The sequence below is a fragment of the Prinia subflava genome, chromosome 2 (genome assembly GCF_021018805.1).
Source record: "Prinia subflava isolate CZ2003 ecotype Zambia chromosome 2, Cam_Psub_1.2, whole genome shotgun sequence".
Classification (NCBI taxonomy): domain Eukaryota; kingdom Metazoa; phylum Chordata; class Aves; order Passeriformes; family Cisticolidae; genus Prinia; species Prinia subflava.
Window position 1 is genome coordinate 63,657,326 of NC_086248.1, and position 23,280 is coordinate 63,680,605.

A 23,280-nucleotide genomic window follows, 5' to 3' on the forward strand; every position below is an offset into this window, starting at 1 on the left:
ACAGCATGTTGCTTAAACCAGAAGGACGGAAGTCATACCTATTTTTTTTTGTTGGAGAAAGATGTATTTAAACAGGAAGATTCTGACTTCTGCATAGTAAACATTCCATTGCATCTTCATACTGCCACTATGAACAAAGTTAAACAGTGCTTTCTCTATTGAATTGGACTGTAGAATAATTATTAGAGAATAACTCAATTGTTGGTTTTAAAAATCTTACACTTTGTCTTGCATTAGAAATCTAAAGCATAACTTATAGCTGTAGTTATCAATTTCTTGGAAGAAAACCTGTTCTCATCTCAGTGGAGCAAAGGAAATTGGATTTTACAATTTTTTGTCACTGTGTTGTCCAGTAATTCAGTTAGGATAGTGATAATGCTTCGAATGTACATTGCTGGTTTCTGAGGCACTGTCACACTTGTTACCATCTCTCTTCAAGAATTTTTGTAAAGAGAGCCTCAAAGGATGCATTTATTTTACTTTAATATCAGAAATATAAATTCAGTGACAGACATCGATTACCTGTGTAGCATATTTATAGTTAGCTCACGTCTCATCCTGAAATGTCAGAGTCAAGTCTGTTAAAATCTGAGTCTCTCAAGTCTTTCAGATGCCTTTGTGATTTTTTTAACAGTTTTATGTCCTTGCTCTGAGTTGCATCTCTAGTCTGGAAAAGTCTTCACAGAGTAATCCAGTGGATGACTGAACACCTTGTAGGAAACAGAATTGTATATGAGATGTGAACTTCCTGTTCCTATAGTTACAAGAGTGCAAAAACTAATAGTCAATACTTTTACCTTTTCATCTCATTTTGCACTAAAGCTCCTACAGCTGCTAGAATCTTGCTGATGTTGACAAATTTGGGAGAAAGAACCCTTCCCTACTTCAAATGATAGTTGAGTGGCATGTCAGAATATGAAAATTATTTTTATTACCTTGTAGTCTGTTGGACCTGAAAGCAAAGCAGAATATTTGTGTTGGTAGTATCCAAATAAGATCTAAAACAAGTTAAAAAAATCTGAGATCTTCTGTTCTGTCCTAGGATATTTGTTAGCTTTCTTTGGCATGCCATCAGAGTTTTGTGATGATATCTGAATATATATGAGAAATTGCACCCCTAAGCCACACTTACTACTTTTCTCTTTGGGAGGGATTTTGTAGCAGTTTATGAACATTTCAGGGACAGAAGTGGAACAAATCTATTGTGCTAAAGTTCCCTTGCATATTCAGGGCCCTAAGATATTTATTGGGCTTGCAGGGGCCTGAATAGTCTTTTGTCCCTTAGTTAATGCTTCAATAACTGATAAGTGGCCTTGTTGCAAGCTGTGGAATACTCTTACCTGGCCATAAGAGCTCTCTCCAGCATTTTATCTTGTTGTCAGAATTGTGTTCAGCTTCTGGTTTTGTTTCACCACCGATTGATGATAAGCAAAGTTCTTCTTAGTTTACAGAGTTAGTTGAAAATTTAATTCTAGTGAACCTGTATTTGTCTAGTTATTGAAAAGTACGTGTTAACTAGATAGAACATTTCTTACATTTCCATTTATATCTCAAAGTAAAGGGGGCAGCTTTTATTCCACAGGAAATAATTTTCTATAAGTTATCAATATATTGGTAAGATATTTAAGCTAGAGGAAAATACAGAGCAGCTACAGGAATTTGTTAGGTCTTGGTACTAAACACAGAGCATTAGACTTCACCACCTTGTTCAGATCTGATAATTGGTCTTGGGCCAATTCTGCATTTAAAGTGATATTGCAGGTGTTCTCATTGATGAAGGTGCACAGAGACCACTGAAGGTTTTCTTCATTGGGTTACAAATGATAAAATAAAAATAGACCAATGGCTCTGAGTCTTCTCTGTGACCCAGTTTTCTTCCAATTTCTCTTCCCCCTCTCTGTTTCCAATTTGGTTTTGTCAAATTGAGTTACAGGGTGGTGGCAGTCCATATGTGTACATCCAGGTCTCCATGGTTACTAATAATCTTTCTCCAGTGTTGTCCAGCCATCCCATCCTGTGTCCTAAAACATTGCACTGCAGAGTAAATAACAAGAACAGTAAAGCAAGAATGGTCTTGCTGGTATTGTCTGAACAGGGGAGAAAGGAAAGGAGTTCTTGCAATACCTGTAAAGTACTCTGAAGGTATCAGAGTTTGGTGCTCCTGGCATTTCCATTGCTGTCAAAGTACTGCTTTGGAACAGATGCTGTGCTAAGTGGCATATGATTGCGAGAAATGAAGGAGCAGTAAACATATATAAGGTTAAGGGTAATGTCAGTGCCTGAGAGGCAGAGAAGGGACAAGTCAGTGTATCAAAAATCAAATTTGAGTGTTGCATATCAAAAAGACTGATGGGAAGGTCTTGTCTGCCTCTGACTGTCTGTTAGTCCTGAAAGAGACAAAGTGGAAGGAGACTGAGCTTTTTTTTGGAGTTTCTTTCTAGTGTTTGAGAGTTAGGTGAACTACTGAAGAAGAACCTCAAAGCAAATAAAGCATTTTCAGACACCTTACCTTTATTCTCAGCACTTTTGGATAAAGTTGCTAGAAGCTCCAGGCCACATCAGGAGCTTCCAAAAGTGGAGGATGAATTTCAGAAAAAATGAGTAGTTAATAGTGCCTTTTCATCATATTAAAGCTAACTTAGAAAGAAAAAATCCTCCACAAAAATCAATTGGATTAAATTCTCCTCCTGCAAACACTTTTTACAAAATGGAAGATTAAATGTGTTCTGCACAATTATGACTACTGTATGTAGGAAAAGAGCAAAGATAAACCAGTTTTAAGCATTTTTCTCATTACTTTTCGTTTATGGAATGAAAGAGTAATTGCATGTTGGCAGGTATTAGATAGCAGTATTATATGCTAACAATTATACTGTCACTTAAGGTGTTAGTCCTCAACGTGCCTCACAGATTCTCAGATTTTCTTCATTCTGTTTGCTGCAGGGTAGTGTCATAAAGCCTTCAAGAACCTGAAATTGTTAATGTTTGTCAGCTTCATAAATTGATTACCGCTGTATGAATGCACTTGTCATAGCAGGTTTTTTTAGTCAGCATCATGACAAGAAATTCTTGGTGTTTATTGCTTTAAATTAAATCTTCCTAGCAGGATTAAATTTTTGACATCAGTGTCCTATTTCTTGTTGTGTGAAGGGCTTACAGAAACTCATAAGAGGCTGACCTGTCTTTTTAAAGGAAGTCTGTTTCTGCATACAAGGCGAAAACTCTTATCTAAGTATGAGTTTATTTGGCATATTTCAAGAGAAGGCATTTAGTTGTGCAAGAAGAGTAGAATCATCAGTTTCACAAATGTTTAGATTTAAGGAGTTCAGCATTTCTTTCAGGAATTGAGGAGTAGAATGGAGTCTTGCGATTCTTCTAGACTTGTTCTAAGTGATTTGTTTTCTGTCTAATATGAGTTCCCTAAATTTTTAATTTGCAACTGCAATTTTAAAGAATTTTTATGGTTTTGTATGTAGAGCAGCAGATGGCCATATCTTTCTGTAGTTGCTTCACCGTTATTTTAATTAAGATATTGAACATTGGCACTTCTTTAGAAGTAGATTGCAGCAGGGTATTGGGTGAATTTCAACTGCTGTGTTCCAGATAGTTAATAGATAGCAGATATCAGCATTCTATATGGATGCTTTTTATTGTTCTTGGCCTGTTTTTAGGCAACTGAGTTAAGTTAGTGTAGGAATGATGTAGAGGAAAAGAGCTGTCTGTGCCAAACCCCCGATTCTTAAAAGGAATTTCCAAGACTTTGTTCTTTAAATAGCAAACTAAAACATAAAAAAGAAGAAAGTTTAATATTAATAGTGAAATTGAATGCTAATATAATATGCCACTTTTAAATAGTATTTGTCCATATAAATGTTGCTTATTTCAATTAAATGAAAATGTGGAGTGTTTATTAACTCATTCGAAACCCATTAAATGGGTAAAATCCAATTTACATTTTACATGTGCTGCAATAAGCTCATTCCTCAGTTGTTTTTTTAGTGCAGATTGAAGCCAACAAAATGTAAAAATCTACAGGAGTGAGATGTCAGGAGGTGAACTTTGTCACCTTGGTGCACTTTGGTTTTCATTTTTTCTCATTCTGTAGTATATCTCCCTGACGGGAGATATTTCCATATCTGCAGTTCTTTCTCAGTTTTCAAGGTTGTCTTTTGAAAAGGAAATGTTTCTTCTAATTTCAGGCTCATCTACTTCTAGTGATCCCATATGGTCTGGCCATTCACCACCACCCCATCAAGAAAATTGGGTCAGTTTTGCAGATACCCCACCAACCAGTGCTCTTTTAGCCATGCATCCTGCTTCTGTCCAGGTGTGACACTTTATTGGTATTTGATTTGCCTCATTCAAATTGATGTTGCAATCCTTGGGTTGTTTTTTTTTCTTTCATAATTTTCATTGCAGATGTTTACTGCGTATCTGTGCTGTAGTCTGTTCAGTGCTATTTGCCCAACAGATACTTGTTCCGTTGAGTTGCCTTAATTTGGAATGATTAGATGAAAGCTACTAATTTTAAAAATGTCAACAATGTTTTATGACTTTAAAACATTTGTGTTTAGCTTTTTATGCATATGTGCCATACATTTTTTCCTGCTTACATACCTGCGGTCATTCCATATTGTATCAGTGTGCAAAAATACCCTGCCATTATCCTGGAGATGCCATCTGCCGATGGTTTCCTGCAGTTTTTAAACTACTGTGAGTTTTAAGTATGCTTTATGTTTTGAAGGCAAAAAGTTGAGAATTCATAGAAGCATTTTAGGTAGATAATACTGAGGAAAAATATTTCATTTCAGGACCAGACAACAGTGCGAACTGTAGCATCAGCTACAACAGCAAATGAAATTCGTAGGCAATCAAGTAGTTATGATGATCCCTGGAAAATAACTGATGAACAAAGGCAGTATTATATTAATCAGTTTAAAACCATTCAACCTGATCTAAATGGATTTATACCAGGTAAGTTATTCTTTACAAAATAAAATTGTGGGTGAATCAGTTCTGTTACAAGGACTTTGTTTTGTACTTAGGCTTGCATACTATTTTGAAAGAAATTCTGCATTTTGCTGATAATATTCTACTATAGTTCAGTGTAATTCAAGAAAGTCTAGAAACTAATTTGCTTTTTTCCTTCATTTAACCCTAGTAATTAGTGCCATTTTCCCCAGAACCTTTGCTAAATTACTCATCACCTTTACAGTAGGTCTGAGTCTTCTAATGATTTCACTTGCCTTAAATATTAAGAATGATTGTTGCAATTTTTTAGGATCTGCAGCTAAAGAATTTTTCACTAAGTCAAAACTACCTATTCTTGAACTTTCTCATATTTGGTAAGTGTGATGATTATTTAAAATAATTATTAATGATAAATGTTTAGAAGGATGACAGCTATCTCATAGACATCTGATAATTACTTATTAGAAAGTGTTAAATAAAATTGCACTACTACACTAGTATGTTCAGTCCTGCTCATATTTATGCCAGTATTACTTTAGTGGGTTGTAATGGGTCTGGGGCTGGTACTATTTACAAGACACTTTGAGAAAATTTTAAACTCTTCAGAGTTAGAAGCAATTTATTTGAGGTTTTTATTGTTAAAAATGCATTTAAATTTAAATAACTATTTCCTTATCTATATTTATTAATGTATGTCTAAGTAAATTTAAACGAAATACACATTCACATTTTTAAATACAATTTGTGGTACGTGATGAAAAATTCAGCTTTGAGTTTGTGCAAATCTTCTGTTTCATTGTATTCTGGAATTAGTACTGCATCATTGCATGCTATCATTTAATGGCTTACCTTGGCAGGTGCTCTCTTTCTTTCAGTGTAATGATTTCTATTTCAGGTATTTTCCCATTTAAAATGAATGATGTTGCCTCAGCACTATAATTTCAGTAGTATACTTTGCCAAAACTCTGAGGCAAATAACATTGTGTAGTACTGTATTAAATGGGTTAAAACCTGGGAGAGATGAAAGTGACTTTAAATGATCTGTAAGCTGTTCATCATCTTGAAGAGTAAAGCATGTAGCACTAATATGAAGTGTTTAGTAGGATAAAGTGAAAGATAAACTTTGCTCATCCAAATAGCAAAATGGAAGCCTGTCTTTTCGAAATAAAATAACCTTTAGAAATGTTATTTATACTAAGTTTTCCTTCATAGGGAACTGTCAGATTTTGATAAAGATGGTGCACTGACATTGGACGAGTTCTGTGCTGCATTTCATCTGGTAGTTGCTAGGAAGAATGGGTATGATTTGCCAGAAAAGTTACCTGAAAGTTTAATGCCCAAACTGATTGATTTGGAAGACTCAACGGGTAAGATACGGGTTCAGCACAAATGCCAGTATTTTGAAATTATGATCTAATTGTTACAGCAGATACTTGTCTGTGTGAGCAGAAAGCATTTGTCAGTATGAACGATAGCATTGTGCAATTTTTAGAAGTCTTATTGCTCAAAGCTAATTTGAGCATGTACATAGTTCTGCAGAGGGCAGTTATTCAGCAACAGTACACATACTATTACATTTGGAAATACTGACTGTGTCCTTTAAAGCTTAAGGAAAACAAAATTGTCACAGTATGGATTTTACTCATGACTAGTTATTGTATTTCAATTTCCCAATCCAGCTATACTTTAGACTTGCTTTCAAACACTTGCTTGTTCACCCTCACTTGTGAAAATATGGCATGAGTTTCTAAGTATCAAAGGTACTTGGAAAATATTCCCAGATTCAATGGTAGGGCCTGGATAAGTGTTTAAAAATGCAGGATCAGTACCACAGACCTTTTTTTTTTTTAAAATTCACCTCCTGACTTGAAAGCAGATATATCCTTCATTGTGTTGGCACCGAGTTGTTCTGTGCACTGCCCTTTACTTTTTGGTACTCTCAGAAAAGCCACTGAACGTAAAAGTTCTGCTCGTTACTATGTGCCAAGAAGTCCCATAACTGAAAAACAAACTACTGTTCCATGTTAAAGTCGAGTTTAAAAACAGGATGTCTGTGGCCATCTTATTTTTTTCTATTTTAAAATAGATAAAGGAAACTGAGTATTTTAACACTGCTTTAGATTACTTTTTAGCAAGCAGTCTTTGCTTGGAAAGTCAGGTTATATTCTGAGTGCACAGGTACTATGATTTGCTAGAATTTTATTTATTTTCACTGAATACTTCAAGGGGATTCTCTTCATACTGTGTTTGTAGATTGTCAGAGACTTTAATCTCAAAATTATTGATAAGTTCTTAAACTGGATGCTGTGATTCTTATCTCTGCATTAATAATGAACCCATTTTCTGTGGGAGTAGGTGGTCTCTTCAAAGAGCTGCTGCTGAAGTGTTTTCACTATGAGTAAGCATTTTGCTGTGATAAAGACATTCACAAGAAATAGCTGCAGTTAATTGGGCTGATACCTAGCAAATGTCTAAAACCTTCCCATTCTCTCCATTTTTGTGTTTAGTTGGTGATCAAGCAAAAATCTTGGTAGAAAGTGAAATAACATTTATTTGTATAAACTGTTATTACTAAAAAAAAAATCCACCAAAAAGCCCCCAAAAACTCAGCACCAAACAACTACATTTGTCTTGGTCTTCTGTTGCCTTTATTGCTAGTAGATTCCAGCTAAAGTTGTGTGGAAACTTTATGCATCTGACACTGAACAAAAAAGTGTTGTGTGTATGTTTATTGCTCTCATTTTACAGGCAACTTTGTTAATATAAAATTTCTGACTTACTTTCATGGGGTACGAAGGTGTCTTTTAATTTGAGGGGAAGCTGCTTTTAAAAGTTTTTCCCTCTGGTATTAAAGGGAAGTTACCCTGTTCTAGTGAACGTTAAAAGGTTACCTTGCTATGTAAGCCATGCATAAAAAGTAGGAAAATCTGATTGATACTTTACTCTGCAGTTATTAAGCGCTACAATGAAATATTAAAGTTGCTGTAAACTTGTGGAGTTTTATACAATCAGCTTTCTTTTATTTATATATATTTTTATTTATTTCTTCTTGTTTTATTTACTTATTTCTTCTTTATTTCTTCTTCAGAACTTCTATGTTGAATAAAATACTTTAGATGAAGTTATTGGCGTGGCTATAGTTTTATGTTCAGTTACAACAGTCCAAATCTCCAGCATGCATTTACTAATTTAAAAGTTAGTCATAGGTTTGTCTACTGGACATGATTAATTACGCATCTTAAGAACTGTAAATCAGTTTAGAAAGATGAGCCAGTTAAATTTTGATAATAAGTTTTCATTTCAGTTCCTGTAAAAGTTGCATTGAAAAAAGCTTTCTTTGAAAATTCTTAGAAATAGAAACAATATAGTATGACACTAGAGTGGTTTTTTGAGTGCACTTTTTGCAAGGGATAAAACTTTCTCAAAGAAGGAAATGGTTGATGATCTTGTGCTGACATGCCTCAGTATGAATAATGTACAAACTGTTGGAGAACATGAATAGCTTGAACGTCTTTTAAACCAATGTGCAAGATGGCAAACTTTATTTCAAAAGCATTAACAGTGTCATTATTAATCCTGTTCTTTTGTTAGAAATTTTCCCTTTCCCATTCTGCACTTCTTCTCTACACTTGAAAAGTGCTGCTTTTTTTCCATTTTGACTTCTGAACTAGTGGCCAGCACAAGGAGGAGTAACAGAGGGCTCCTTGCACTCTCTGGCTGTGTTCAGACAGGACAGGAAGAAGTCTTGTGAGCTTCTCTGTCAGCCTCTCCCTCATCAGCGCCTGTGAATCCAGGATGAGACCAGCTGTTTGAGATATGGTCTTGCTTTACATCTGGTTTCATAACTAGAGATACGTATTTCTCTCACATGGCACAGACTTACTGTATAATTGAACATTTGTATCGTTGGTCATTTTTCTAGTACAGCAGTACATCACTACAGCATTGTAATTCCTTCAAACTCAATTTTATCTCAATTAGTAAAAACTACCAGCCTTTATAAAAGTTGAAAAGCAAGTTTTACTTTTCTGTGAAATTTTATTTGGTTTGGTGCCACAATGCCATTTCTTTGTAAGAAAAAAAAATCTGCCATGCCTTATGTCTTACAAAATTACTTTAACCCTTAAAATTTTCCATAGAATGTCATATGCATGTTTTGTGTAGGTATTTGCAGAATTCTTTGAATTACAGGTAGCTATGTAGTCTATCCATAATAATTTTCAGCCTTATCTTTTGACTTCATGTTTAATACTGGAAGTTAGTTCAGTTATCTAGAATATCATCAGTGAAATGAGAACTTTGACTTTTTTAACTTAATAGGAGTTTTTTATTCTTACTACACTTCAGAGAATTAACATGAAATATATATTTCCAAAATATTGCCACTGGCATATTTTGGACTTAGTACATTATTTTGTTTACAATGTGTAAACACATGCATGTCAGTTTGACTACTTGGTGACACTGACACCTCAATATAACCTCTTTTTATTGCTTTCCCTAAAGGAAAACAATTCAAGATGCTAGGTGCTGGGCATAATTTCGGAAACAGCCTCATGTCTGGCTCTTTAAAGGAGATTTACATGACCTTTGAAACTCTGATGAGTTACTGGTTTCTCTCTGTTACTGGTTTCTTTTTTTTTTCATGTTAGTAACACCTCAGTTTCCCCTGACATCAAGGTGTCACAATTAATTTCTTTTTGGACTTCAGTGTTTTGGCTATGCCTTTTGGGGTCCCTGGCAGCTCTTTGGATACAATAATGGGTTGTTACTTTTCAGAGGTACAGGTGATCACCACTGACTATTCAAGTATTCAAGTGTTTTCAGAGTTTGACATGGGATTTGTTATTAGCTTCTTCTGAATGAAAATTAGCAGGCAGACTACTGACTTGTCTTAGCAGAAGAGAAGGCTGCAGAGTTCAGCTCTTTAGGTACCTGAAACCAATTCATTTTATAAATTTCAAACAAATGTTGGTACATCATACTCTTGTGGCAGTCATCTTCGAACACACACCCGTGAAGCAGTCTTTTAAAATGGTAATTTAATTAAACCTTTTTGTTTGTTTGTTTAATATGTTGTTTTGCTTAGAGTTTTAGTTCTGTGGACTGCTGACATCAGGTTAATATGTCTAGCTGCTTATCAGGGTTTTTTTCAACTTACTTGTACACTGCACAGTTGTAATCTGAACTTTCTGATTTTCTGAGGCTCTTAATGCCTGGCTTGACCTTGCATTGTGATATCTAGAATAGGAGACATTGTAAGCAGGATTTTACTGGGTTAGACAGAATGTTAGATCTGCTGTTAGGATTTACTTCAGAAGAAAACCAAACAGTGCCAAAGGACAGTTGCAATGTGACAGCTACTAGACTTATTCAATTTGCAAAACATGAATGGAAAAACCACTGTTTTAGTAAGGAGGCTTGAAACTTCTATTCTTTGGGAACTAATTTAAGATAAGGGTTTGCTTAATCTGTTGTCATATTTTTTTGTGTTTGCATTGAGATACTGGTTTTGCTCTGACCTTGCATACAAGGAAGTATTTTATTCTGTAAAATGAAATTCTCAGTGCAGGATATGATGTAATAAATGCTAGTGTGAAGTTATTTTTTTATACTGTAAGAAAACCTGTTTAATTCTATGTGTAATCAAAATCTGAACAAGCTACTTAAAGGCTAAGTACTGGGAGGATAGGATGGCACAGAGTAATCTTCAAAGTCTGATTTTCAGAAACATCCCTAGAATAAGAGTAGTACATGATAAACAGTGTATTTAACTTAATGAGAGTTCTTGGGGTTTTTGGGATTGTGTCTGCTGCTAAGTATTTACTTGAAAAAGATGAAAAGAAAGGTTACTTTGCACTTTCCATGAAATGTGACCAACTCTTCTAAAAACAAACTGAATGCAGTTTATGATTTTTGTTGATAGTGGTTCCTGTCATTTCAGAAGTTGGGGAACAGACTGGTGAGGTAGGTTACTCCGGCTCTCCAGCAGAAGCACCTCCAAGCAAGTCTCCATCAATGCCATCCCTAAACCAGACCTGGCCAGAATTGAATCAAAGCAGTGAGGTTAGCACTTTTATCTAACAGTTATTTCACTGCCAGTCAATGAGTAAATTGTGTATGCATCCATAATTTGTTGTAAGTGAATTGCTGATCACAAATCAGGAAACAGCAGGACAATAGACACAAGAAGGTTCTGTGTTAAAATGCAAAAAAAAAAAAAGTTTTCATTCTGGTTTTTCTATCTCTTTGTGAGATACTATTCAAAATGTTGTCATTAATGGTAATTAAGCTTTATATTAATCACAAAATTTATCGCTTAGAGTGTTTTGGAAAAGTTGAATTAATTCCTGATTTTTTTCATTTAGGGCATGTTTTTGGTTGGCATTTTTTGTTATCTCTAAAGAACTTTTTTAGTAGACACTTTTGCTAAACTACAGAATAAGTTTCTGACAGGTCTGGACACTGAGACACTTCTGAAGGTGATTTTAGCCTGAAATGTCACCAATAACATAGAGAAGTCATGACCCTGTTTCAGAAGCAGAGCCTCAGAGTTGAATCTGAAACCAACCGTTGGCTAAATTTATTTAAATCTTAAATTTTTACTGTTACGTACTTCTGCCTCATCATCCTTAAGCATATATATTTGCTATATAAGCAGTCTTCATTGGTAAGAGCTGTAGAGCTGTATTTTTTCTTAATTTGAAAGTGAAGTTAGCAAGCAGTATTTTTATATTATAATGCAGTCTAATGCAACTCAAACCAATTGAATAGGATAATTTCACTAGTGGAACAAAGGGAATTACCACTCTATAAGCCAGAATCTTGACTTATGAAACTGACTATCCATTCACATAAGATAAGGTGGCATTTTCTTTTTGAAAATCTAGTAAAACTTAAGAGGTTTGGAAAAGTTCTCACAGTAGCTATACTACTGGATACTAACTATACTAAAATAAGGGTTGAACTAAATGTTTAGGTTTTTGTTCTAACACAAAGGAATTTCTGATTTTTCAGATGTGTTGCTATGCATGTTTCCTTCTTCTCAGCATTTTCTTTCAGCATGAGTTAGGTCAAAGTCCTCGAGGTTTTAATTCCATGAAAAAATTTCTGGTATTGGTGCAGGCACCAGTCTAATTGTTTCCTCTTTCAACATCTTATAAGTGTCATCAACAAATTAATTGCTTGTAAAAGCTCTGCATCTTTGTATTATCTGTCATTCCAGGCAGTCTCATCCTGTTAGTCTCAAAGCTAATGGTTACTGTTCTTTCTGTCTCATGGTTGATTTATAGAATGCCAGGCCCAATTTTTGAGGCTCCCAAGTATAGACAAAGGCATAAGTTTGAAACTTCAGAATACAGAGCACCTTGAAAATCTACCTAACTTTGGATATGCTACATGCTTCACATTCTCATCTCTTCACTCATCACTTCTTTCTCACTTTAGATGTCTTTTCCATCCAAGTCTCAAGGCTGAGCACTTAGTTTTCAAATCTTAATAGAAAAGCCTACTACAAATTTTATGTTGAGAACTGTCTAGTGTCATGCATTTGTCATATTAGTTTTAACACAGGTATGGAGATTTGCTTTTAAGTTCACAAATGTTACACCTTGTTTGAAATGTCTCGGTGTTCTATTCATAATGGTTCAGGTTGCTGTGACTTTTAGTTTCTAGTAATTACCCTTTGGAAAGTAATTTTAAATAATCTTTGCCTTTCCATTTCAACTTTAGCTAGCACGAGTTTTACCCTATCAATGCTTTTAAATTTTGCAGAGTTTGAGATGCAATCCAGTAGATTCTTAATATATTTAGCTTTCTGTTAACTGAAGAATTAGCAGTAGCTGGCTTCTGGTAGTATTTCATGATGGAGCCCAACAGCATATTTCCTAGAGCAGTCATGAAGCGTTGGGGTTTATGTGTCTGTGTCTAGCTAGGGAGTAATAAAGGTACCTGCAGTTTGGCTTCAGAGCGGGGCAGTAAGATAGATTAGCCATCCATCTGTAACAAATATTTTACTATTTATCTTAACTGTAACATAAATGCTGTGTGCCCTATGGAGTTTTTTGAAAAATTAACAATATTTCTGTAATGAAATGATTTGTTTGCCAGTCTCACTAGTAACTGGGAAGCCAAATCAGCTTTAAAAGGGTAGTAGTAGATCTAAATAATCGAAAGATCTAAAATAAATACTAATACGTTTCATGAAAGTGAGGAGTTGTGCAAATGCAAGAGGCCAAATCAGGAGAAAGGCTGGCAGAACTTGGCAGTTAAATTTCTGACTTAGTAGAAACTAGCTCACTAACAGGTTTGTATAGCTCCAAACTACTTGCAGTGCTGCCTCTTCATGAAGGGGTGGAGTGACAAAGAAATTAACTGTTTAGTGGGAGTTTTAAACGGGGACAGAGCAGTTGGGAATCCTTACTGAAAAGGTTTTGTTAGGTACTGTCCATGAAGTGGGTAGTGTTCTGTGTTAAAAACAGATATAAAGAAACAAAACCCTCAAAACAACAGAAAACCACAACAAAGTACAACCAGAAAAGATACCCACTCCCATAGGAATAGAATTCCATAATGTTTGCCTTCATTTAAAGTTTGAAATGAGGAGATAAGGCTCTTTCTCTACAAGAAGTTTTACCACACATGACAGCAATTGCAAATCTAGTTAATACTTTTCTGAATTTCATTTCATCTGATTGTAGACAGTTATTTAGGAATTTCCTTAAGAAGTTATTTCTGAAGTAACTGTTTTAGACTTGGTTCACATACAGGTTGCTCACTGAATATAGTTTGGTGTAGAGGAGAACACGAGATTAGGTTGACTAACACCATATGGTTTGTCCTATGTCTTCTGGGATCATTTTGATTGATTTGCCTATAGAGACAGGACAACAATATCACACACAAAATATTCTGAGTTGGGAAGGACTCACAAGGGTCATAGAGTCCAACACCCAAGTTGTTTCCACAACTATAACAAACATAATTTTTATGAAATTTTCTGAGCACTAAAAGTTTTGTATTTTTAATTTTTGAAACTTGTATTTGTAATGTTTGAAACTTGCTTAATATTTACTTGTTATTTTACCAAAATATAACAATTTTAGCGTGCTTGTTGTGATTTTTTTATCTGGTTTCCAGATCAGAAACTAATTTTATATACTTGGAAATTTTGTTCATCCAGTTGTGGCTGTAACTTGACTCAGTTTGCATGAGGATTCTTGACAGCCATGTATTGATACAGCATGCCCAAATCTTTTAAAGTTGTTCAGAGATTGACTTCTTTGCTCTTACCAATCAACAGTATATTTGAATTTAATTCTTTGCCTTATCAGTGATTTAGACTTGTGAAAATGCTCTTTTTTTCAACGTAGAATCACTTCTCGAGAGTTGCACTGGCAAGCTAAAGTGGTGTGATTGGAGTACTCTGCTCAGTGTTCATTTGTCTGGGATTTTGTAAGAAAATCAGCATTTACTAAATAGGTTTGAATCTTGGCAGCTACAAAGCTGAGGAACCTTTCTGTGGATTTTATGACTACAAATGCACACAATTTGTCTCTGATTTTTATCTTCAAATTATATGAATGGCTTAACCAGTTCTTTATTTGTATGATGCTCATTGGCATCATACTCTGAAGGTGCTTCTGGGTTGCCTGTGCACCTGTATCTTCATTACAAAATGTGAATGTAAAGATTAATATTGACAGATAACAAACTTGGTTCCACAACGATCTCAGACTGAAATAGAAATACTTAATATATATTAGTGTGCTTCCCCAAGTAAAGTACTCCCCTGTGCAAATAAAGTTCTTTCCAGTGCAACCTCTGAACTACTATGCTAAATCTCCTCAGTGATCTTTTACTTCCATCTTCCTCATCATGCTGACTTCTCTCCTCTGTCTGTTCAGCAGTGGGAGACATTTAGCGAACGCTCTTCAAGCTCACAAACTCTGACCCAATTTGATTCTAACATTGCACCAGCTGATCCTGTAAGTCAATCACTTAGCTTGCTTGTTTGAAATTAATTTTATTAACACTGGATTTCCATTCATTGTATTTAGCTGTTGTGCATGATTCCATGGACTGCTTTTTGGGGAATGGTGGCAAATAGCTTGTTTGCTGATTTTCGGAGTATAAATTTTCTGGTACTGCTCATGTTTAATCTCTGATTGCAAAGAATGCATTTTCCTGTTGATTTTTACCTAATACAACACTTCTGTCAAAATCTGTCATACACAAAGAATTTAAACATAATTAAAAAAAAAAAAAAGTTGATGCAAGGGTCACTCCCTGTGATCAACAAGCTCTGTTGTAGATTTGTCTTCTGTGTTGTTTTTGTTTTTTTGAGTTGCAGAACCTGATTTGCACAAAACCAGTGCCAACTTTTGTGAAAAAAAAATCTACTAGGCTTCAGTGGGTGTGGTATTTCATATTCCAAATGTTTTTTCCAGGTTACTTATTAATAAGGCTTTTAGTATCTCTCCAGCTAAACGTGTAGTGTTCTAAGGCTTTACTCAGTGAGGAGTGCTCTGAAGGATTAAGTAGTTAAATATCTTGCCAAGTTCAGGAGCCAGAAATACACTACAGTGTTTCAAGTTCTGCTGGTTTTAAGCTTTACACCATGTGACATCAAAGCAGTTCTGAAATGCATTAGAAATGCAGTATTTAGCTGCTGCTTTCATCCTGCTTTTTTTACAGACTCAACTAGCACCAAGTGTCCATTTTAATTTAATTAATTACAGTGTTGGTGTTCATTTGATTGTGTAACAAAATATAATAGGTGCACATAATACACATTTAACTGCTTTTAGTATTAAACCTGTCTTCTGACAAGATACAATACATAAATATACATAGATTTTCAATACATCAATGCTTCAGTCTCAAAGGTAACGCTGATGTTCATTAGAAATAGCATTTCTAGATGCTGAAAGCTAGAATTCAAACTGCAGTGTTCCCCATGCTCAGAATTAACCTTTAATAAACATTCAAAACAAGTGAAAATGTCCTACTTAAAGCAAAATCTCTTTCATCCAAGATTTTTTGTTTTAAATATACTGTATTTTTATGTTTTAATGAGATAAACATGATGTAAATTAGTTTGTAGTTGTTATTTGCTGTGTCTAATTGCTTGACAGTAAAGAGCTATCACTGTCTTGTTGCTGCAATAAGGCAGTAATTTATTTTAACACATAATTAGCAGATAACAGAAACCTGAGATTTGATTTTTTTTCATATGTTGATAATCTAAAAAATAGAGCAGTGATGGTATATGAAAAACTCTTGCATAGGGTATATGTTTGTGTGTGTGTATGCATAAAGAGAAATTCACTGGGAATGCAAAATTTTTTCATGGTTGATCACGTTCCTGTGTCCTGTCTTGAAATGCTTATAGTTTAGAAAACAGTGGTGAACATCTTTGATACTTGCTGAGGTAACAGACTTTGGGGTTAGCATCTTTGTTTTCCATATTAAAGTAAGAACAAACTGTGAGAAAATTTCAGTTAGTTGAAGGCAGACTTTTTGTTTCAGCAGTTTCAGTAGTGATGTGTAGGAATGATTTATGGAAGAACTGGTTCCCCAGAGGAGAGAAAAATCAGCTTTTTTGAGCAGTTGTTAATAACTGTCTAAGGAGCAAATTTACAAGCCAGGTATTTTTTAGTTGGAAAACCAGCTGCTTTGGAGGTAAAACATAAACGGAAAGAGTAGAAAAGTACATCTGTCCCTCAGTATGGGAGCATAATATGCCTTTTGTAAGTCAAAGTTGGTATGCCATGTTGTTTTATGTAAGGTTAGGTTCATGATGTAAATTAATGCATTATATAATACCCATTTAACTATTTAAGGCATGACTTCTGTACAGCTACACATTAAAGTACAGCAGAGGTCTGAAGCAGCCACAGTAAAAGTGGTCTTTACATGATAATCTCATTACAGAGGGAAGAAAAAACAGTCTATTTTAAAGTGGTAACTATTCCTAAAAGCTTCCTGCAAAAACAATGTTTAGCTGGAACTAGAAAGTGGATTTGCGTGCAAGAAAGATAGTGAAAGTCATTGAAACAGTTTCAGAAAATACCAATGTAGATCTATTACATCTAGTGAAATTGATGTAATGTTCTGACTACATGAGTAGTCAGAACAGATTAAATTTCTGATGCAAAGGTGGTTTTGAAACTTATTTCTAGGATAGAATAGAATAAAATCTGGGGGTGTTCTTGTGCTGTCATTGGCCCACCCATTTGTATATTCTGAATGTGGATGACAGTAAAAAACCTCAGACAGACATGTCTGTATTTTTAGGCTGCTTCAGAGTTTTGAGATTATTTTTAAAAGTATTTTAAAGCTGTCTGCAGTCAGTCTCCAAAGCAAATGGAAAGGATTGTCTATAAAGTACTTTAAATGGATCCCCTTGTCTGAATAACTAATGCCTAACTGTAAGGCCAATGCCTGTCTAGAGGTATATTCCATAGGGCTTATTATACTGAAGTTTAGAAGATTTTTGCTATTTTAAAGACTCCAGAAAATATCTGAAATTACTACAAAGTACCTATTGCATTAAGCATTACTGATACTATTTAGAGAGGCCATTATTTTCTGAGGCATTGTAAGTAAAGCTGAGAAGTCAGGGTTTAAATTGTAATTTTTTTTTGAAGATGTGCTCAAAGTACCAGATGTCTGATATGCCAGAAATGGTTGAAAGGTGGTAAAATTCAGGTCCTACTTGCAGTAGAAATGTAATCCGTAGAAACATAATCTAATGCCATTCTAGTGGCATTCTAGTGTCCTTTTAAGTAGCTAAGAACTTTGGTTTTCTGGGTATATCCAATTCCCTGGAACAATAAATTCCCTGCAAATAAGCTAAATCTGTGAAATTTTGTTTAGAATTGACATTGGACATGACATCAGAGACTCTTTTAAGAGTGATTTGAACTAGGTTAACGTAACTGTGATCTCTTCCACAGGACACTGCAATTGTGCACCCAGTTCCTATAAGAATGACTCCTAGCAAAATCCACATGCAGGAAATGGAGCTTAAAAGAACTGGAAGTGGTAGGATATTTTCTCTTGCTATTTTGGGAAGTTTTGTACAGTTAAAGTTGGCCTTATTTCCTTGAACGTACTTACTTTTATTCTTCACCAAGGATGAAAAAAATCTGGGGTTGTAACAAACATCATTACTGAGTTAAGAATTGCTATTCAGATAAGTGTAGAGCTTGAACTGGCCATTTGCTACAGTGAGGATTTTACCATCTCTAGCAAAATGTTTCTTGGAGAGTAGTTCAGGAGCATCATGATAAAGATGGGATTTGGACCTGCAGGTGGATGTCTGGTTTTGCTTGTTAAATACTGAAGAAAACTGAACGTGGAGATCATAACCTGCATTCATAAAGCTTGTTCTTCTGTGGTCAGAAATACTGCATTTATTATTTTGAAACTTGAAAGCATTTGGGAATATTGGCAGGCCCTTTTTTAATACTCTGGTCAATAATAATCAAGGTGGTTTGATAAATTTTCTTAAAGGAATAGAAGGATCTTAGTTTTCAGTCATGTGCCAGTATGTCCTAAAGTCATGGAACTCATGCAGAGTCTTCAGCATAGGAGAATAAATAGTATCGACAACACATTTATTTTAAATTTTTTTTTGCCTTGTAAATAGCTGAAAATTCACAGCTCTTAATGCTAAGAAATTTGTGTTTTACATTGTAATAGTGTTATTTATAAGTTAAATACACCAATTTTAGTGTTGAGTGCAGCACTTAGATAAGGGCAGAAAACCAATGTAAAGCTTTGACACCAGAAATAAAGGCTAGTTTGAATAAGTTCATTTATCTAGATTTGTTTCTCCATACAGATCATGCTAACCCTACTAGTCCACTACTTGTGAAACCATCAGATCTCCCAGAAGAAAATAAAATGAGTTCATCTGTAAAATTTACAGCTGGAAATACAGTTAGTAAGTATCAAAGTGCTTTCTGGTCTCATTTGTTATGTTACACAAAGTGTAGATCTGATAGATCCCTCAGTGAAAGAAAACTGGCTGGATAGTAGCAACTCTAAAATGAGATAAACTTGTCCTAAGAACATTTCTGGTAAACATCCTAAGAAACATTTCTGGTATAAAGTATGTATTAGAAGAAGTAATTAAGAAAGTTCTACTGATGTCACTGTAGTTGTTTTCCTACCCTATGTGTTCAAGAAAGTTCATTTTTGTCAGCTCTTTTCCATCTTCCTCTTTTCTCTTTTAATCCTAGAATGAAAAATTCAATGTACATAAAGTGGAATTCACTAAGTAATGTTTAATTGTTCTTACTCAGAACCATGTAACGTGTTTTCTAAAGAGTGAAAATGTGTTGACCACAAAATTTCCAGGCAATTCTTATCTGGTTTAGCTACTAAGAAAATGCAAGAGACTTCTACATTCCATTTTTAGTACAGCTTTTCAACTGTTTATTTCCTTCTAATAGCCTTTTCAATTTCCAGTATCTCCTGTGTCCAAAGCATGTTGCATTATTTTGATTTGATTAGTCCACTTGTGTAATATTGAGAGAGCTCCAAGATTATATGTAGCATGAATGAATCTCTGTAGTCTTTCAGGGATTCTTTTTTTGTTGTTGTTTTCTTCAAGCTGGGGACTTTTCTTCATTCAAAGAACTCATTATTTTAAATCCTTTGCATTATTAAGACCAGAGGTATTTTGATGGGTTTGTAATATAGGAGGAATTCAGAAAGTAGCATCTTGCAGTGTGTTTTGCTTTTCTTGTGAACTCTGTTTCAGTGACACGCTTCGGTCTGACCAGTGTCCTGACCATGTCTGAGTTCTGCTTTTCAAGCAGAGTTTGGTTTTTACTGAGAAGTTTTCTGATGCAAAAGAAAGAACGAGTAAACATAATCTTTTAATGTGGAACTACTACTGTATGCAGATCTAAGTTCAAGAGCCTCTTGGTGCTCCCTTTTCCTTATCTGAGTGTAGCTTAATCTTTGATAAAGTGCTTTTCCCTCAGAGGAAGAACATAGTGAAATAAAACAAACCACATTGCAGTGTAAGGTATAAGCCCTATGTAGTACCTGCAGCGTTAAGGAGAAAAGGTACAAATAATGTAACAGGTAAGAATGTGCCTTGCTGATCAGGAAAGTCATCTCTGCAGGATTCTCATTTCTGAGGCCTGGTTGATGTGTCTTACCACTTTTGAAAACTTCAGTGTCCTAGGAGGTTAAAGTCATCCTTTGAGAGCAGGTAATTTGGAAAAGTACTGATGTTTTTGAGTAGAATTTTCCTCTTCACTGGTAACAAATCAACTAAGTCCTTTTGCTCCAGTGACTTCCACCTTGAATTTTGATTTACCTGGTGGTCTAGAATAATCCCTTGTGATAAATTATTCTGAGGCCAGTTTTTCTACCTACATTCACTTCATATAAATCTTGTGATTTCTGTAAGGCTCCTCATTTCTGAGGAAAAAAACCCCAAGCTTTGCAGAGCTTCTAAGGGTAAGGATGTCTTTAAGAACCTGTCTGTGATGCTTTAATAGCATCTTTCATTTCTGTAGGTTTCCTTAAACAAAAGCTGAAAGTTTTAAAAAATACTTAGTCCAAAACAAGGTTGACCCACCAGCCTTGGAGGAACAGAAGTTACAGTAGTAGCAAAGCAACTGCATTAATCTGTGTACTGTACATACCCTTTCCTTTTTTGGATTTCTGAGGTTGGAGACAATACTTCAGCACTTCTAAAATTAGGCATGTCCTACCCCTTGCTTCTTATTCCTTGGATGTCCCTTACGCTAGTTCACTAGATTGTTGAAGTGATTGTTCAAGTGTTTGAAAATTTCTGTTTTTAAAACAGGCTTTGTGTTCGTTTCTTCTGTCTGTTGGGATATGCTAGTGATGCAAAGCAAATATGAAACTGTACTTTTCTTTTCCCAGCAGATGGTTACAGCAGTTCGGACTCTTACACTTCAGATCCAGAGCAAATCGGAAATGCTGTGACACGGCAACGGTCAGTAGAGTAGCAACTGAAAAAACAAGTAAAGGCGTTTAAAGAAGCCTGTCCTCAGCTCCTGGTTATTTGACAACTAGGTTATAAAATGGTGGCAAAAGAGATTCCTAGCTTTAACATTCAGGAATCTGGAAACAGTCTGTTTTCTAATGCGTTAACAATGTATGTTGCTTTCTTTAGTGTGTAAAGTGAAAATTAAAGAGGAAAGTTGTCTAAAATTTTGTTTGAGATTGGCCAATCAAGTGCTCCGTGTGAAACTCCATGTTCAGTCGGAATCTTAATACTTTGCCCTTAAACACAAGAGAATGTAAGCACATGAGACCATGCTCTAACTTGAAACCAGTTTTTTGTATTTTTAAAAATACCCATTGGACAATATTGTAGAAGAACCTTATGACACTATAGCCTAAAAGAAGAATTAAGCACAAACTAGGAATACCATGGCAGTGACTCAAATCTCTTTTAATAATGGACTTATATAAAATAAAGGGCAGTCATAGGCCCAGTGTAAATTAAGGGATTAGAGAAAGCTATGCAAGCACAAAACTAAAAATTGCATGATTTCACATAAGAGAATGTGCTGTACTAGCTGGTGCTAATGCTTCCCATTAAATCTGCCTGAATAGGATTAAAACTGGCTATGCCATTAACCATCTTACAATCAGTTTCAGAGGTAAGTTTCAAAACAAAAATAATTGGGGCGACTTCAATAGCAAAGAATGATTTCCATTTGCCTGTCAGCACAGCAAGTTGAAAGATTCTTTCCTTCGTTGTTACTTAATGGAAACTGTGGTTCTGTCATGCTTTTATGTATGTTTTTGCACTATCAGCATAATGGTTTCAACATGTTCTTTTACTCTTTGATTTTGGGTTGGGTTCTCTTGCTGAACTTGTGTAGATGAGTGAAACTTTCTGATGAGTTCCATTATGACATAGGGAACTTCTGTCCTGACCTGGTATTTTTATATTTTCCAAAAGCAAAAATTGACAAGGCTGTGTCAGATAATGATACTTCAGAATTCTCCTTAAACCACTTTCTCCCAGTTTTAATTCTGCTTGTGTTTTTTACCGTACTAGCTAGAAGGCTGACCCAAGGAGTCAGTATAATTAGATTTTAATTTCATCAGCTGGGGAGTTACACAGTGTTACAGAAGCATTGCCATAGAGAATATATTAAGAAAATAAACTTTTCTCTTGTGATAACTCAGTTTTCTGTCTGGACTTAAACATTCGGGAATTCCAGGTTTTGTGTGAAACTTGGGTACTCTTCACCTCTCCTAGTTTACATCTTACAATATTTATAGAAGAATGTTGCAGAGGTCAGTCATAGAAAAGATTTTGTCATGAGTTGAATAAAAAAGCAGCTGTATTCATGTCAGTGATTCAGTAAATCTGTATTGTTCAAATTAAACTAGCTAAGAAGCTTCTACAAACTGGTTTTAAAAGGAAGTTGTAGAAAAATTCTATATACAATAAATCTCACTTAAATGCACTTAATGCAGTAATTTATCCTTCTATCTTTTCTGCATGTGTTCTCCATGAATTTGCAACAGGTGTCCACTAGATGGTGATCCTACTAAAGAATGAGTTAAAAATTCTGAAGATTCTGCCAACTGTATAGATCTGGAAAATTTCAGGCAGAGAATTAAATTGCTATCTCATACACTGAGATACTTCTTGAGCTCGATATACATGGAGGCAGGTCCAACAGAAACTCAATATTCTTCTTTGATGAAATTGTGCTTTCCCCATTTAACCTGAACAGGATGTTGACTATGTGTTAAAAATTATAGTGACTACCATCTGGATGGAATGACCATATTTAGCATTCTCTGTTCCTGAACTATCATTGTTTGGGATATGCATCAAGCTGTTGGTTTGCCAAAGATAAATTACATGTGATAATATAAGAATAATTTGAATAAGGGATATTTAAGTAAAGAGAAATATAAAAACAATTGTAAAATCAATGAATACTGGAAGTTTAAAACTTAGCAATCTTGAAATTCAATGGCAGAGTTTTTATCTCTGTCAAACTTGTTTTTTAATTGCATGCTTTGAAGAACATTTGATTTTTAGTTCTGTTGTAGCTACCTAAAAATCACTACAGAAGCTTATGTATTTTGCAGATCACATTCAGGAACATCTCCAGATAACACTGCACCACCACCACCCCCTCCAAGGCCTCATGCTTCTCATTCTCGGTCGTCATCTTTAGATATGAACAGATCCTTTTCAGTTACCCCAGGTAGATATGCTGTGTTCTGAGTGTGTGTTATTTTTCTGCACATGTATTCCTGAAGCAGACAATGCTTTTTTTT

General features: G+C 35.0%; 1 protein-coding gene across 6 annotated transcripts in view; it reads left to right on the top strand.

The window, feature by feature from the left end:
* Positions 1-23,280, top strand: part of REPS1 (RALBP1 associated Eps domain containing 1) — a 62,574-nt gene that overhangs the window by 30,058 nt on the left and 9,236 nt on the right. For 2 of the 6 annotated variants that reach the window (XM_063390259.1, XM_063390265.1), the window contains exons 5-14: positions 4,200-4,327; positions 4,812-4,974; positions 5,282-5,345; positions 6,184-6,338; positions 10,916-11,037; positions 14,877-14,957; positions 17,931-18,018; positions 18,821-18,922; positions 20,887-20,959; positions 23,089-23,207. In XM_063390259.1, the coding sequence (XP_063246329.1) occupies positions 4,200-4,327; positions 4,812-4,974; positions 5,282-5,345; positions 6,184-6,338; positions 10,916-11,037; positions 14,877-14,957; positions 17,931-18,018; positions 18,821-18,922; positions 20,887-20,959; positions 23,089-23,207 (1,095 nt within the window). The remainder of the gene's footprint in view (positions 1-4,199; positions 4,328-4,811; positions 4,975-5,281; positions 5,346-6,183; positions 6,339-10,915; positions 11,038-14,876; positions 14,958-17,930; positions 18,019-18,820; positions 18,923-20,886; positions 20,960-23,088; positions 23,208-23,280) is intronic. The other 4 variants (XM_063390260.1, XM_063390261.1, XM_063390262.1 and 1 more) reach the window with 4 other exon arrangements.